Source organism: Ailuropoda melanoleuca, chromosome 9 (assembly GCF_002007445.2).
Source record: "Ailuropoda melanoleuca isolate Jingjing chromosome 9, ASM200744v2, whole genome shotgun sequence".
Taxonomy (NCBI): Eukaryota; Metazoa; Chordata; class Mammalia; order Carnivora; family Ursidae; genus Ailuropoda; species Ailuropoda melanoleuca.
This window is the reverse complement of record NC_048226.1, coordinates 7,377,239-7,392,532: the sequence shown is the minus strand read 5'-3', so window position 1 is coordinate 7,392,532 and position 15,294 is coordinate 7,377,239. Positions and strand designations below refer to the sequence as shown.

General features: G+C 45.8%; 1 protein-coding gene across 2 annotated transcripts in view; it reads right to left on the bottom strand.

Annotated features, from left to right (window-relative positions):
- The window catches only part of NTRK3 (neurotrophic receptor tyrosine kinase 3), a 388,753-nt gene that overhangs the window by 40,885 nt on the left and 332,574 nt on the right, over window positions 1–15,294 (bottom strand). The window contains exon 17 of one of the 2 annotated variants that reach the window (XM_019799995.2): window positions 1,127–1,201. The exons of the other annotated variant lie outside the window; for it this stretch is intronic. Coding sequence (XP_019655554.1) covers window positions 1,127–1,201 — 75 coding nt within the window. The remainder of the gene's footprint in view (window positions 1–1,126; window positions 1,202–15,294) is intronic. 2 annotated transcript variants of the gene reach the window in all.

Genomic DNA, 15,294 nt, shown 5'->3' with positions numbered 1-15,294 from the left:
CCTATAAAAACGTGATCCTGATAGAACTTGGGAAGCTCTGCCTAATTTCCCTCCCTAACCGGATCACAGGAAAAATGAATGGAATTGGAAAAGCGTCCCCAAGCATCTGCCCGTAAGACTGCAGCGTCGGGACGACATCGCGTATCGGAGACGGAGGTTTTTCACTTCCNATCTGCCCGTAAGACTGCAGCGTCGGGACGACATCGCTTATCGGAGACGGAGGTTTTTCACTTCAACATAAACTGCTTCACACCCCGTCAATATTTGAAAACAGCATCTGGCCTTTGGGAGAACGTTTCGAGATGGACGTGTGGGCTCCTAGACTGGGTGAGACTTTTAAGGCTGGATAGGTAAATCTTGTGGTTCTATTTTCCCAAGTGGACCATTCCCAAAACAGAAGGAAACAGCCCCTAGGCTAAAAGTGGAAGGAAGCCATCCAATTCAGTCCGATGTTCAAGGCAGGACAGATGGAACTTTGGCTGATTCCACATTGTGTCCATCTCCATGCTAGAAATTACCACAGAAATTAACATGGGGATGGCAAAAACTTTCCCCCAAATACTTGGAGGGATGACTCAGTCATGGAGCTCTGTAACAACTATCCTAAACATCACATTTCTTAGACAAGCTTCATCTGAGGCCAACAGGGAGATCTCTGGTTCCGCAGATCCTTGAGCCTGCGTGGCATTCTCAGTTCCTGAAAGGGAGTGTAGGTACCCAATGTGTACTCAAAACTCAAGGTCAGTCTTCCTGAAATGCAAGAAAGCAGCCAAACCATCGTCCATGCAGAGCCTCCAGCCTCCACCACACACGCAGGCTTGGACAGAATCCTTGGCAGCCATTTGAACTCCGGTGCTTCTCCCAGATGTGCACCTAATTTTAGCAGACTATGGCCCCTCCGCCCTCCACCATGCTTCCTCCCCATGAGACATCCCAAGCACATCAATGGCTTTGGCAGGAAACTTCCATGGAAGTGAAATGATGCCCCTCTGCTGGGAGGCAGGGAAGGAGAGGAGGGAAGCAGCCCCGGCCCATGGAAGTTCCTCTCCAAAGTCTGCAAGCTGTCAGTCTGTGTGTGGACTGCCCTGCCCAGCCCCCTGGACCCAGAAACAAAATCCAGACTCACTGTGGAAGCTGCCGGCGCTGCTAGCCTCTGCCGCTGCCATGACACGCTGATTGGGCCCTTCTGGCATGGCCCTTCCTGACAGTGAATGGAGGAGAGAGTAGGGTAGGGGAAGAGAGAAGAAAGGATGAAGGCAGAGGAAGAAAGCATGGAAGGATGAAAGAAGGGAGGAGAGGGGGAGTGGGTGTATCTTTAAGTGAATGGCGAGTCTCTCCTGGCCACAGCCTCCAAACACCTCTCACACCACTAGGGGGAAAGGCTGACAGCATCAACCGAGCTCCAGGGCCCTCACTCAGGNTGGAGGAGAGAGTAGGGTAGGGGAAGAGAGAAGAAAGGATGAAGGCAGAGGAAGAAAGCATGGAAGGATGAAAGAAGGGAGGAGAGGGGGAGTGGGTGTATCTTTAAGTGAATGGCGAGCCTCTCCTGGCCACAGCCTCCAAACACCTCTCACACCACTAGGGGGAAAGGCTGACAGCATCAACCCAGCTCCAGGGCCCTCACTCAGAAGTCGACCCAGAGATGCTACCCGCAGCTCGGCAGGCACGCCATCACACCACTCTTGATGCATGGCACCCAGCTGTCTTCCTTTCGGTCGGCTACCAAGATCCAACTGGCTTCCCTCCAAGGGCTCAACTCTACTTCCAACAAGAGGAGCCTCCCCGCCAACTACCACTCTGAAAAGAAGTGGGTTTTATCCAGAATTTTCACCCCCTTAAATCAAAGAAATAGCACCTCTCCAAAGTTTCTGAGGGAATATTGGTCCTTCCTATCTCCAGCAGAAACATCACTGAATTCACCACTACGTTCAGGGCTTCCTTCCCAGAAGCCCTTCCCTGCCTGTCCAACCTGGAAAGGAGGTGAGCTAGTAGGATGTCATCTGGGTGGATCCTCAGCCCTCCTCCTTCTTACTGTCAACAGAGTCAGTGTGTATGTTCTCCATTACCACTTGGAAAAAACTTGTTCCCCTTGAAAGGCCTCTTGAGAAGTCAGGGAAGTGGGTATGTTAGGCAGCCTTTGAGAAGGGATATGCAGTGACTTAGCAATGGCATTTCTCAAGTACCTCTTGTTCAAAACACAAGAGACATAGCCCTGGCTCTCAGTCAAGTCAGAGGCAGAGAAACATCAGAAGCACCCAACAAATAAGCATGTTCATGAAGCAACACATCTGTGTGTGTTAACCCAATAGGGTGGTGCTAGGGAGACCATCCAGGGAGCACAATGAAATGGGGCCCAGTGGGTTTTGATGACAGTGAGGAATAGAGAGAAAGAACAAAGAGGAAGATGAAAGAACAGATGATAAGTCGAGAGGAGAAGACATTATGGGCTGAATGGTGTCCCCCCAGAATTCATTAGGCTTAAGTCCTAGTACCTCAAAATGTACCTGTATGTGGAAAGATAATTAAGGTAAAACAAGGTCAAGTGGGCGGGTCCTAATCCAATATGACTGGTGTCCTTGCAAGAATAGGAAATTTGGACGCAGACATTCACAGAAGGTAAAGGATGTAAAGCCACGGGGAGAAGACAGCATCTACGAGTCAAGGAGAGAAGCCTCAGAAGACACCGACCATGCTGACTCCTTGCTCTCAGGCCTCCAGCCTCCAGAACTATGAGGAGATAAGTTTCTGTTGGTTAAGCCCCCCAGTCGGTGGTGCTTGTTACAGCAGCCCTAGGAAATATATACAGAAGGTCTCAGGCAACGTTGGAAATAAGCGAGCGGCATTGAGGAATGGGGGGGTAGGCTGGGTGGGGTAGAACGGAGGGGGGCTTCTTGTGGGAGTGATCAGAGAGCAGCATTGCAGAGCGCCTGAGGGCCCTGGAGCCCAGGGTAAGAAATTTACCATTTTGGGAAATGAGTTTGGGAAACTCAACTCTCTTAAAGAAGCTGCTGGGATCATGGCAAGTTTAAGGAGCACGGGCAGCATGACTCTGAGCCGGAACGCGCATGCAGTGATCCAAGAATTGGTCTGGTCAGGGAGTCGACCTGGGCAGTTCCCTGCCAACATACAAAGGACAGGCAACATGGGAGTAAAGAGAGGTAGAACAGGACCAGGTAAGGAGTCAGGTACAGGTGATGAAGAGACAGGTTCAAAAATGACTCAACTTCGGGAAACGTCCCAACAGGGTTCTCACTGATGCAATGGGCTGTTTGTTTGAGAAGCAGGAGGCGGCCATGGTGACTTCTATCTCCAGCAAGGCAAGTTTCAATCACCAACGAATTCTCCAGGGGAGGCTAACAGCTTAAGCAATCAAAGAGAGAGGAGGAGGAGGCTAAAAATGTAAATCCAACCGGCTTCTGCCTAAAAGCAAAAAGGCATTAGAAGCATGAGTGTGTGAGGTTTCCCAAAGCAGACGTCTAAAAGAGCAGGACCAGAACTTCAAAGCAGAGAAAGAAGAGAAACTAACGGGTGAGGCAAAAAATGGCTGGAACGGGGACTACATCGTTTGGCCAAGCACCGTGAAGCACTGAGCAAGATGTTAAGCAGTGAGGGAACAGAAGGTGCAGAAAGAATGGGGCAGCTATTAATAATGTCATTCAACGGATAGTTCAGAAAAGGATTAGGCTTTTTAGAGGAAAGGCATTTGAATTGTGCCAAGATGAGATAATTAGTGACCCCCCAAATTTAGAGTCAATGAAGTGGTGAGATCAGAAGCCCAAAAATTAAGACAGAAGATAAAACGGCCTATTTTAGTCGTCAAGGAGATGCGTGTCCGTTGGAAGGGGCAGAAAGGTCAAATGAAGATTTTTTTCTTTAGTGTAGAAGAGATGGTGGATTTTAGAGTAGCAAGAAGGGAGAACGGCTTCAAGGTTTCGGAGCGGGACAGACCCAGGCGTAGAGAGCAGGGGGCTAGAGAGGGCAGGTGACAGATGGTGAGGTGTGAGGGAAGTGAGAAAGAAAGCAGACGTGAGAATTTGTAGATTGAAGAGGGTGAAATATTTCATAGCACCACAGAGATATATGCTTGACACAGTTCCTTGCACACGCATAATCATGGCTCTTTAAATGAGTTTCCCGTTTTATACCTATCTAAGCACTTTCTACTACCGAGTGGACGCAGGATTTCAGAATTGGGGAAAAAGCAAAACTTTGAGGTCATCTACTGTAACCTCATGATCAACGCATGTGTTTCCATAACATCTCTAAAATGTGGTCATCTAGATTTCCTGGAAAATGCCCAGGGATGAAGAACCCCTTCCATTTTCACATGATACAAGTAAGTGCCTGGGGCGCTGCACTTCACCGCCCTAGAGCTTTCTAGCCCTGCCACATCTGTGGGGAAGGGAACACGTGCCCCGCCCATTTACCAGACCAAAATGATGGAGGACAATTCCCCAGAGCATCTCTGAATGGGAAGAAACCTGGCTTTGTGATTTCTTCTTGCCCTGAACCACCGTGCCCTGGAGCTCCATCCCAGGCCAGTCATTCACCAAGATGTATACATGTCTCCTTGTTTATTTCACTTAACAGACATTTGCAGAAAGCCTACCATATATCAGGCACATTGTTATATGATTGGAGAAATAAGGCCTGGATCCTGCCATTTCAGAAATCCCAAGCTACTAGGAACAAGTAGGTGTTGACAGATTTTCCTGCGAATACATTTTCATAATAAAAATGTAAAACAAAACAAAAAAAATCACTTCCTGCAACATATTTAGAGGTACCAGGGCAGCATTCCTCATCTCTGATGACCATCTCCCCTGCTCCCAGCATCTCTTCCCTACTCTTCAGTTTCACCCAATCTGTGTTATATTTTTGGGATTCTGCTTGGTCCAATTCACCTTGCTGGTGCTGGTTTTACTACCACCCTGGAGACCCTGAACTCCTTGAATTAAGGTCTCCTGGCTTTCTGAATCACCCCCAGTGTTTGCTTCCTTTTCCGTAAATATCTTTGCCACAAGTGGAACCAGAAAAAAAATCATGGAACTGGGTTATTATAGGTTCCCATTTCTAACTCTAAAGTCTACCTAACCTCATAGAGACCATACTGTACCAGTACACTATTTAAAGCTTCTATTCAAAAATGACCTCATTGTCCTTAAAAAACCTTACCTATGAATCAAAGCACTGAACCCGACTCTGCCCTACCCTAATTTTTTATGTAATCTCAAGAATACTAATTAATCTCTCTCAGCCTCAGTTTACCAGTCTGTAAGTAGGAATGATAATTCTGGCCCAACTGACTTCCAAGTACTTTGATGATGATCAGAGAGCAGCCCTGGATCGGAGATGGGACACGAATATTCTTACCTCAACTCTCGCACTAAATAGATGCATGAACTTGAGAGACACCTGCTCTCTCTCTGGGGTTCAGTGTCCCCATCTGTTAAATAAGTGGGTTTGACAAGATGATCTCCAAGTTTATTTCTAGCCAGGATTTCATAAATTTGCCAGCATAGATTGCTTACCCAAATTTTACCCACGAATTTATCAAGGACTCTCACGAAATACTTATGAACAAAGAGGTTAATGTGTGGAGAAGAAGAGTCCAAATGGCTGAAGTCGTAACCATAGAAGGTCTATATTCAAAGAATGCTGATAATTGGATCAGCTGCTTGGGAGCAAGACTCCAGCAGCAAACCCTGTCTGGAGATATTCAATGTTCCCCAAAATTAAAAATATGCTTAAAGTAATTGCTGGGACATTGATAAATGTTGCAGGTGGCACAGAGCTGGAGGAAAAGCTATATCTAGGCAACAAAGAAATCTTGGCGGAGCGGAAATAGATCTACCAAGAACAGCATAAGGTCTTTAAAAAAAAATCAAAAAACACACCAGCAACAACAACAAAAACATTTAAGGGAGGAGTGAGAAAAAGCAAGTAGAAGATAATTTAGGATATTGGTATTCTGGTCTCATCTATGTGAACTTGGGCATCTAAACTTAAGTTAGTCCCAGTAATTCAGGCCCACCTGGCAAAGTCCTCCCTCCGCACACAATCCTTCCACACAGATGCATTCAATAAACTCACACCTACATCTTATTAGATCCCTCCAAGTCTGAGAAGCTAAGGCTTGAGCATGACTAAAGGGGTCCAGTAGAATCCTTGAATTGAGAGCACTGATTGGGATGGGTATGCCAGGATTGGGACAATATGACACAAGTACCACTAATTCCCTTTCCTATGCCCATGGTAGACATCAAAGCAATTAATCCCACGTTCTTTTTCACTGACTCTAGAGGCAACCACCAACTTCTTTTTATCATTCTTTGCTGAGCAACCACTATCAGTCAATCAGAACAGTACCTGAGATCTACCTGCCATTCCTGCAGAATATACTACTTGGTATCAAGGCAATTAGATTTGCAAGAAACAAGTCCTATTTTAGGTATAAAGGAAATCTAGCAACATGGAAAGCATTGGGGACTCTAACAGTAAAGTGACTCCTCTCTATTTAGAAATGAAGAATATAAGACAGCCTCTTTAAGATTAGCATAAGATGGGGGCGCCTGGATGGCACAGCGGTTTGGGCGTCTGCCTTCGGCTCAGGGCGTGATCCCGGCGTTGTGGGATCGAGCCCCACATCGGGCTCCTCTGCTATGAGCCTGCTTCTTCCTCTCCCACTCCCCCTGCTTCTGTTCCCTCTCTCGCTGGCTGTCTCTATCTCTGTCAGATAAATAAATAAAATCTTAAAAAAAAAAAAAGATTAGCATAAGATGGATGAAAACAAGAATATATGCCCAAGGGCATCTGAAAGAGCTTGAGAGCTTCCAGGCTATCATGACTCAATTGTACCCTGATTGATGAAAATGAAAAAAAAAATGTCTTTGAGAAGGGGCATTGGCTGGTCACAGAGACCTAGAAAGGGAGTACACATGGAATCGGATGGTGGCAATGTTTATCCCTTCCTGGCTTCGGTCGGGGGAGTGGGGTGGATTTGGGCAGAAGACTTGGAGTATTTCTGAACCTGCTGGAAAGCCAAGGAGTCTCTGTTATCAAATGGATGTGGGTTTATCAGTCTTTCTTAGCTGGATGCTACTGACAATTTGATTCATCTGACTTTCTTGCTCTGACTTCCTCTTTAAGCAACCTTCTCAATAACGATCAGGCTTCCCACATAGACCGGCTTACTGGGAGTCAATGCTTTGATCATATAGTCTTTGAATAATCTGGCCCCCTGTGTGCATTAATAAATTGTCCTTCGGGTGCTAACTGCAGTCTCATGGGTGTTTTAATTACTGTGAGACATCCCCTCTAGCCTCTTCCCTAATAAGCAGATGTTTCGGCCTTTGGTAGGGAATCAGATCCAGATGTATCTACCCAGAGTCCCCACACACTGATTATTGGTGTATGGCAAGGGGTGACTTACAAGGATCCATTTAAAATGGATTAAATGCTTAGGCCATTATTCCTTACCCATTATAAACATTTGACATAGGATTATATATATTTTTAATTAAGAACTTTGCTTAAGCAGTGTCATAAAAACAGAGTAGGTTCCTTGCTTTCAAAGAAATTTAGGATGTAGAGTACTATAGGATATACATGTACCCAAATTTGTCAAGGACATGAATAAATAAGGAAATACAAAGATCGGGAAGCTGGGGGTTGACAACCACTGGCTAAGAAAATGATCGACTTCAAGAACAAATGGGACCACAAATCAAATGTCCATCCTGGCTGTAGAGGCCAAAGAACATGACTCAGTGGGGAGAAGGTAGCCAAGGTTGTCATGGTGATTGGCAGAGTGGGAGAGATGGCATACTGACCACCCCCGCCAACCAAATTTGGGACGTTGATGAACTTGACTCATTTTTTTCCCCCAGAGCGTGCATGATCATTTACTGAGCAGACTATACTGGTAGTACTGGGTGGTAACAGTGGTGATGGCGGCCAACACTTCAACAGCTCTTGTCTAGCCATTATCTCTTGTCATGCATGATAGCGAGAAGTGACCATCATTCTGCTTACGACGAGAGAGAAGGGAGGGAGGACCAGGCTTAAAACAGCCTCATATAGATCTATATATATTGCCTATATATTTCTATTTATATCTTATCTATCTCTCTCTCTATAGATATTGTTCATATCCCCAAGCCCTAGTTCACAGGATCCCAAGATCTTCTCTTGGGGCAACAAGGGATGGCACACACTTAGGAGGCCTGGAGAACAGGCTCTAATTCATGGTCTACAGTTATCAAAAGTTAGCTCCTAACTGGAGCTACCAATTCTACAATGGGAAGCTCTTCCCTTGACCAACTAGATGCTTTCTCTTTCCTCCTGGACTCCCAACAGACAAACCCAAATGTCTAAACCAGTCTCAAAAGAGTAAGTGGCTTTGCTTCTTTTTTCTCGGAGTTCTCTCCAGGCTCTCCTCCCCTCTGATTTTAGTACCCAGCACCAAAGATCATCCTAGGAAATACCTTGGCTTGTAATTCAAAATTATTTAAAATTTCTTATATATAATTTCTACCTTATTCACTTACATAGAATAATAATTACCATCTATTGAGTGCCTAATAGGAACCAGGCAATTTGCATACATTATCTTATTTAATCTGTCTAAAAGAAGAAATTGTTCTCTCTCTCTCTCTCTGTTTCAGGCGAGGATCTAAGGCTTGGAAAATTTAAGAAAATTTCCTAAGGTCACATAGCGCAGAAGCAGAAGCTCAGGATTCAAAGGCAAATCTCCGTACTTGACTCCAGAATTAGCACGTACTCAGCCCACTTTCTCCTGGGCTCTCCCCCACCCCCACCTCCACTTTGTCCTGTGGGATGAGCTAGGCCTGAACATAAAAACAACCAGGAGTAAAAACTGTGTTTAAAATTCCAAATTTCAGGGGTGCCTGGGTGGCACAGCGGTTAAGCGTCTGCCTTTGGCTCAGGGCGTGATCTCGGCGTTCTGGGATCGAGCCCCACATCAGGCTCTTCGGCCTATGAGCCTGCTTCTTCCTCTCCCACTCCCCCTGCTTGTGTTCCTTCTCTCGCTGGCTGTCTCTATCTCTGTCTAATAAATAAATGAAATCTTTAAAAAAAAAATAAAAAAAAAATAAAATAAAATTCCAAATTTCTGATGCTATATCGACCCAGCCCTCTGCCTCTTCTTCTTGCCCCCTTTCCTCCCCCTCTTGTTCCCCTTCCTCTCCCTCCTCCTCCTCCTGTGTAGACACAAACAGATCACAAAGTCTTGGGTTTTGAGGATTAGGAGAAAAATACAATTCCCTACCAGGAGGAAGTCAAGGGAACACACTGTTCTCTTTACATGCAAATATCTTAATTACAGCTGGTAAAGAAGATATTTGTATGGAAATTTATGTATCTTTATATGTTATGTATTCAGTTTGCTTCAGAAAAAAAAAGGGGGGGTGTTTTACACTTCAGGAACCCAAACAGGGTCTGTTAAAATACAGGCCAGTGTCAGGTGATAAAGGCAAAGCTAGCCCATCCTCCAGAGGAGCGGGGAGGAGGGGAAGGAACCCACACCTGGTTCACTAGCCCTCCTAACACAGCCTCTGCGTCTGGATCCTTCAGGATGAGCTCCAGTGTGAAGACGCCTCAAGGGCCCAGGATTTTCTGATGGGGCACCTCCCTGTCTTATTTTCCAGTACCTGTCCCTATGGAGGTTATTAAGCCTGAGGACGACAGCACCAGTCCCATACCTCACACCACCATCACGGATGGAAGAAAACAACCAGATTGCAGAATTACAAGGAGATGAAACCAAGTTTAGGAGAAAGCACCAGGAGCTGCGCTCAGGAAAACGATGCTATTTTTTGGCAGGGCAAGGGAAGGAGAAACGGATATGCCACGATTCCTCGCCAGTCAAGATACACCCATTGAACAAAATACACCCCACGATCTATGAAAAGGCCATAATTGGTTTCAGTGAGCTGCTTAGCATCTTCCTGGTATTATGATATCTGTTTTGTAGTATAAACCATGTTTATCTCCACTAAGAAAAGAGGACAAAAGCGACTTACCTTACAGCAGGTAGAATTCTGACTAGACATAATTGAGAACGTCCCACTTCTAAAGGGTGTTACAAATTAGAAAGAAAAAGAGAAATCTCTCACTGATAATGACTTCCCTTTGCCACATCTGGAAGGAATGGGGGGGGCGTCTGTGGAATCCCAGGAGGTGCACCGGAGTAGTGTGAGCAAACCATCTGTCTGGGGCGGTTCTGATGCTGGTTCTGCACGGGGTCCACGGGGGTGAAAGAGACCACATTCAAGGCTCCTTCCAGCTTATGTTTCTTAAAAATGGAATGATTTGGCATTTGTTCATCTGTTTCTAACACTTGAGGGAGGCACAGTGGGCTCGGTGGCCTAAAAGATGCATTTGTAAAATATCCATCCGGACCCACAGTTTTACCATGAACGCTTTTTCAAGGTTATGACCCAACACTGAAAAAGCTTTGAGCGCCCCAGGTCCCGGCCTTTAGCTGACCTTCCGAGGCGCGGCTGATTCAGATGGTTTCTCTTCCATACTCCACGGCTACCACAGGGCACAAGGCCTCACTGCCTCATGCCGTAGTGCTCCCGATTTCCCACAGTCCGTCCTACATGCCACTGCCTGATGACTTGTCCTCACACACAGCCTCACTTACACTAAAACAGATGACACACAGTCCATGACTGCCCATCGGCACCCACGTCAGAACAGCTGGCCTTTCCAGACCCATCCTTCCTTTCCAGACATTTCCTTCTCCACATCTTCCATGCGTCGCCAGTTTCGGCCCATTGAGGGACACGCTGTTCCAGATCACCCTCCTGGTTTGCCTGCCTCCAAGCTCCCCCCATGCCTTGGCTCACGCTCACCCCTCTTGACAAGAACGCCTTCCTTAAATTCAATCCCCTGACTACCCACGCACCCCTTAAGACCCAAGTCATCCCTCTGATTAAATGGGCTTTTGAAATTGGTAACCCTTTTATATGATTTTCTTCCCTCTAGCCTGTGGGGGAGTTACACATTTCCATCCTGCTTTATATTCCCTATGAAATTTTAATTTCCTTGGAAACAGAGATTGCATTCTATTCATCCTCACGCGTAGTTGGGGAATTAAACTGAATTCTGTCCCCAACACAGGAACCTTCTCAATGGCTAGGGGTTGTGGCACAAGGGGGAAGAAACTAGCCTGGATGAAGTCCAGCAGATGTTCAAAGTGGATTCCTCGTCCTCGAGTGTAAGACTCTAACACTGACTTTGCTGTTGAGAAGTCTCAGAGTCTCAAAAACATCACCAGGCCTTTCTGAGCCTCACCCAGAAAATGGAGGCTGATAACCCCTGGCAGCTTACTTCTCTGTAGGGTCTCAGAAGACCTTCTTCCTTCCAGGCAGAACATTAAGAGGCTGGTGTGCAAACACAGAGTCCCACAATCAGCATGTGTAAAATGAGCATTTCTCTCTCAGCTGGTTTGGGTGGAAGGGCTTACGTGGTCAACTGAGGAGCCACAGAGAAGCAGCTACTCTTTCAAATCCAGCTATTCATTCACTGATTCCCTGCTGCTACCATTCTTCTTCTTCACGTCACTATTATGTGTAGCTGGAACAGGTAAGATCTGCCCTAAATCTTGATGGGGGAGCCTACTGAAGGGGTCCCACTGCTCAGCCCTGCAGGGCATGGAAACCCCTCCAGAAAGTGCTGCGAGAGCCCCATGGCTGGGAGAAGGCCAGAGGTAGCAGAATGCCATTATTCCATTGTGTTTCCACTTCAACTGAGGCAGTTTGTGTTTATCTATCTATCTATCTATCTATCTATCATCTATCTATCTATCAATCATCCATCTACCTATCAATCTTCTAAGGGCCATCTGAAGAAAAGATTTTACTGCTATTAAAAAAAATGTGTTAGAAAACTATGCATCTAATCCAACCTTCTAAGTTGAAAGTCAAGAATAATGAACTAAAGTCAATATCACCAAAGTAAGTTAGTGGCCGAGCCCCAGAATCCAGCCCTTGAAACCCCATCCAGGAAAAGGATCAGTGAAGCCATCAGCATATCTAAAGACAAAACTGTGAGATATCCATCAAACCCCCAACCTTCCCTGCAGTAAGAGAAAACAATGCTATTGGTATGGCCAGCACCTGTGAAGAGATGAGAAGCCTCAAGACAATGATGAGGAAAGACTGGAAGTGCCTACATTACATATGGGAAACTCAGGTCTGTGGCAAGGAAGGTATTTATTCCACATCAATGATCATGGCAGGGACTAAACCTAGGCTTCCTGCCTCTGGTCTTGCATTCTAGCCACCATATGAGTCATAGATTGCCAAGACCCCATAGCAAACATAGGACAGTATCCCCCAGCACTAGCATTCCTACACCCCTGTGGGTTGATGCCCAAAACAACTTTTTCACCTCATTGCTGGAGTCCCATTGTTTGCACCTCAACGTCCTGATCATCATGTCCTCTCCAAGTCATCTACACAGCAGATTGCTGGACTGTTCCATGGCTCAAAACACCAGGTCCCACCCTAGATTAACATCTGAACTTGGTAGATTGCTATAGTTGCAGGTAGATGTCCACAGCACTACCAGCGTGTTGGAATGAAGTATAATACAATCTAGGAAGTTTGGAGGTCTGGAAGTGCTGAGATGGACAGAAGAATCCCGGTAATTTCCATCACCGAAAAAACATCAAGAAAATCTGCCCAGCAATTCTTATGCCCATAAGGCTGATTTTTTCTCCCAATTACCCTAAGTATCTCAAAGAGGAAGAAGAGGGAAGAGAAGAAAGCAAATTTCAATCACTAAAGTAGATCCAGATATTGTAGGGAGAGACTATTTCAAAACTGGAGCTTGTTCCCTTGTCTCATCAGGAGGGGGAAAGGGGGCTGGGATATTGACCAGCTATGGTCTGGGGCAAAGCAATAATAGAGATTGTTTGAGAGGACGTTGGCTTTATTCTTGTACCTTCAGACCTATCTCCCTTCTATTCTAAAGAAGCCAAGCCTTTGGCTCAGTTATCATTACCCCTAGCACTTAGTCCCAACAAATGTAACATCTAAAAGAGACCATAAAACCAGGATCCAAATCCCAAATTTGACAGATGAAAGTGAACTCTCTAACTGGACACAGAGTTGGCATGGAGACAGAGATATCCTAAACAGCAGTCCTGTCCCTCAACAGATTTGGGATTCCAAAATGTCTGATGTTTTTTGGATAATTAGTGTGCAAATCCATTGGCTTTAATCAAGGAAAAAAGGTTTTAATACCTATAATTAGCCTAAATCTATTCTCCATACCTTCCTCCGGGTTCATTCCTTCTGCAGCTTTCTACAGCTTGATGGGTCTTAGCATTTAAGTTGTTTTTCAGAATTCACTCAAGATGTGGGTATTGTGGCTCCAAGTCCTACAGCAGCCATTCTGGCAACTAAGGCTCTGAGCATGCGCAGATGTCTACCTGTGGCCATGTCTCTCCGCCAGCATGGGGCACCCTCTCCCACAGCGGAAGAAAAGAACGCACACACAGTTCAGGGACGGGAACCTGAGGAGCCTCAAGCCTTCTTCCCTTAGCCTCCAAATCTAAGCTCTAGTCCTCGCTGCTTACTCTCTAAAGACAGAGACCAATGACTGCACAGCTTCGAAGGATTCCTTTAAGACTCCGGAGTTACAAGTACTCCTCACATAGGGTTCCGCAGGAGCTTCTTATAGCCCACCTACCCTTCTTCCAGACACAGGGGATTCTGGAGCTCTGGGGCCTCTAAAAGGTGAATGAAGGGCTGCCCTGGGGCAAAGGGGTCCAAAGGAGAGACTATAATAGGGTTGTGGATGGATGTCCTCACCTCGGCTTCAACCATAAAAGTCCTACTGCCTTTAAGGAACAATGTGGCTAAGTGCAATGTGGTATTCTGGAGTGGATCCGGGGACATTAAAAGAATATTAGTGGGAAAATCGATACGATCCAAACAAAGTCTAGTTTCGTGAACAATTTGTACTGATGTGAATTTTTTTTTAGCTTTGACAAAGGTACCATGGCCAACAGTAGGGAGAACTGGGTGAAGTGCATATGACAACTCTCTTCACCATCTCTGCAACTTTTCTGGAAATCTAAAATTACTCCAAATGAAAACATATTTATAAAAAATAAGAGACGGGACCATCCCATTCTTTAGAAATGGAATATAAACCTCTCCCCATTGTTCTCCTCCAGATAAATTGGAATACAGGTAACAGATTATTAGGATATCCAACAAATAGCAAGAGAACGATCAGGCCCAGTAACTGGGCACTGGCCACTGGACAGCCTGCATGAAACCCTCTACCTTCTGATAGTCAGAATCACTTTTTCCTACCATGGTGACTGGGTCTACTAAGGAAAACCTAATGGCTGAAACCCCAGGGACAAGTCTGGCTAAGCCCTCTCCAAACTGGTCAGCATCTCTCAAGGACCAGTATGCCCAGCTACTAATCCTCTCCCAGGCAGTTAAGCAGGGGGTCAGGTCTCCCTACTCTTGGCCTTGGAGGAAAGAATTTAAGATTCAGGGTGGCTGGCAGCCACTTGCCCAGGTGGGAATGAATAGAATTTAGGACTATTCCAGATTACCTGTTAGAGTAACAATAGGAGAGCTCTCCAGCCTGAATCCCACCCATTGGGAGGAACAACTTTTCTGATTGTTGGGGGCTAGCATTCAGGCCACACTCTTTCTCCCTTCTGATGGGCATTTGCCTGTCTACAGAGAACGGAGAGAAGCCACAAGAGTTCTGCCCCAGTAGGGCAAGGCTTGCAATATTCCCAGGCTGCCATGACTGGGCAGAAAGTCTAGTCTGGGAATTCAGTATGAGGGAGCTCACTGTAGCTGCCCAGCTAGGCCACCATCTGCAACTGTTCTAACACTATACACATACACATTATAATCTCCATCTGTCTGGGTTCTCTGTCTCCAAGGGCTCAGAACTCAGAATCTGAGTAGGGAAGAGGGGTTCCAGTTACTGCGTGAGCCTCCCAAAACGCCAACAAAGAGCAAGGAGTATTGGTGGGTCCATGTAATCCTGAAAGTCAGTTAGCTTAAATCATCATCACCAGCTTTTAAAGATAAAAGTCAATTACAAGTTATTTCATAGCTCTGGCTCTCCTCAACACACTGCCAGCTACTTGGTTTCCATCTAAGGACCTCTCCACTTGAGACCAAAACCGAACTAATTAGTCAACAAAACTTTGAGAATGTATTTTCTTTCCTATTAACTTGGACTCCCTTTGATTTAGAACATTCCCTCTTTCCCCACCCAAAC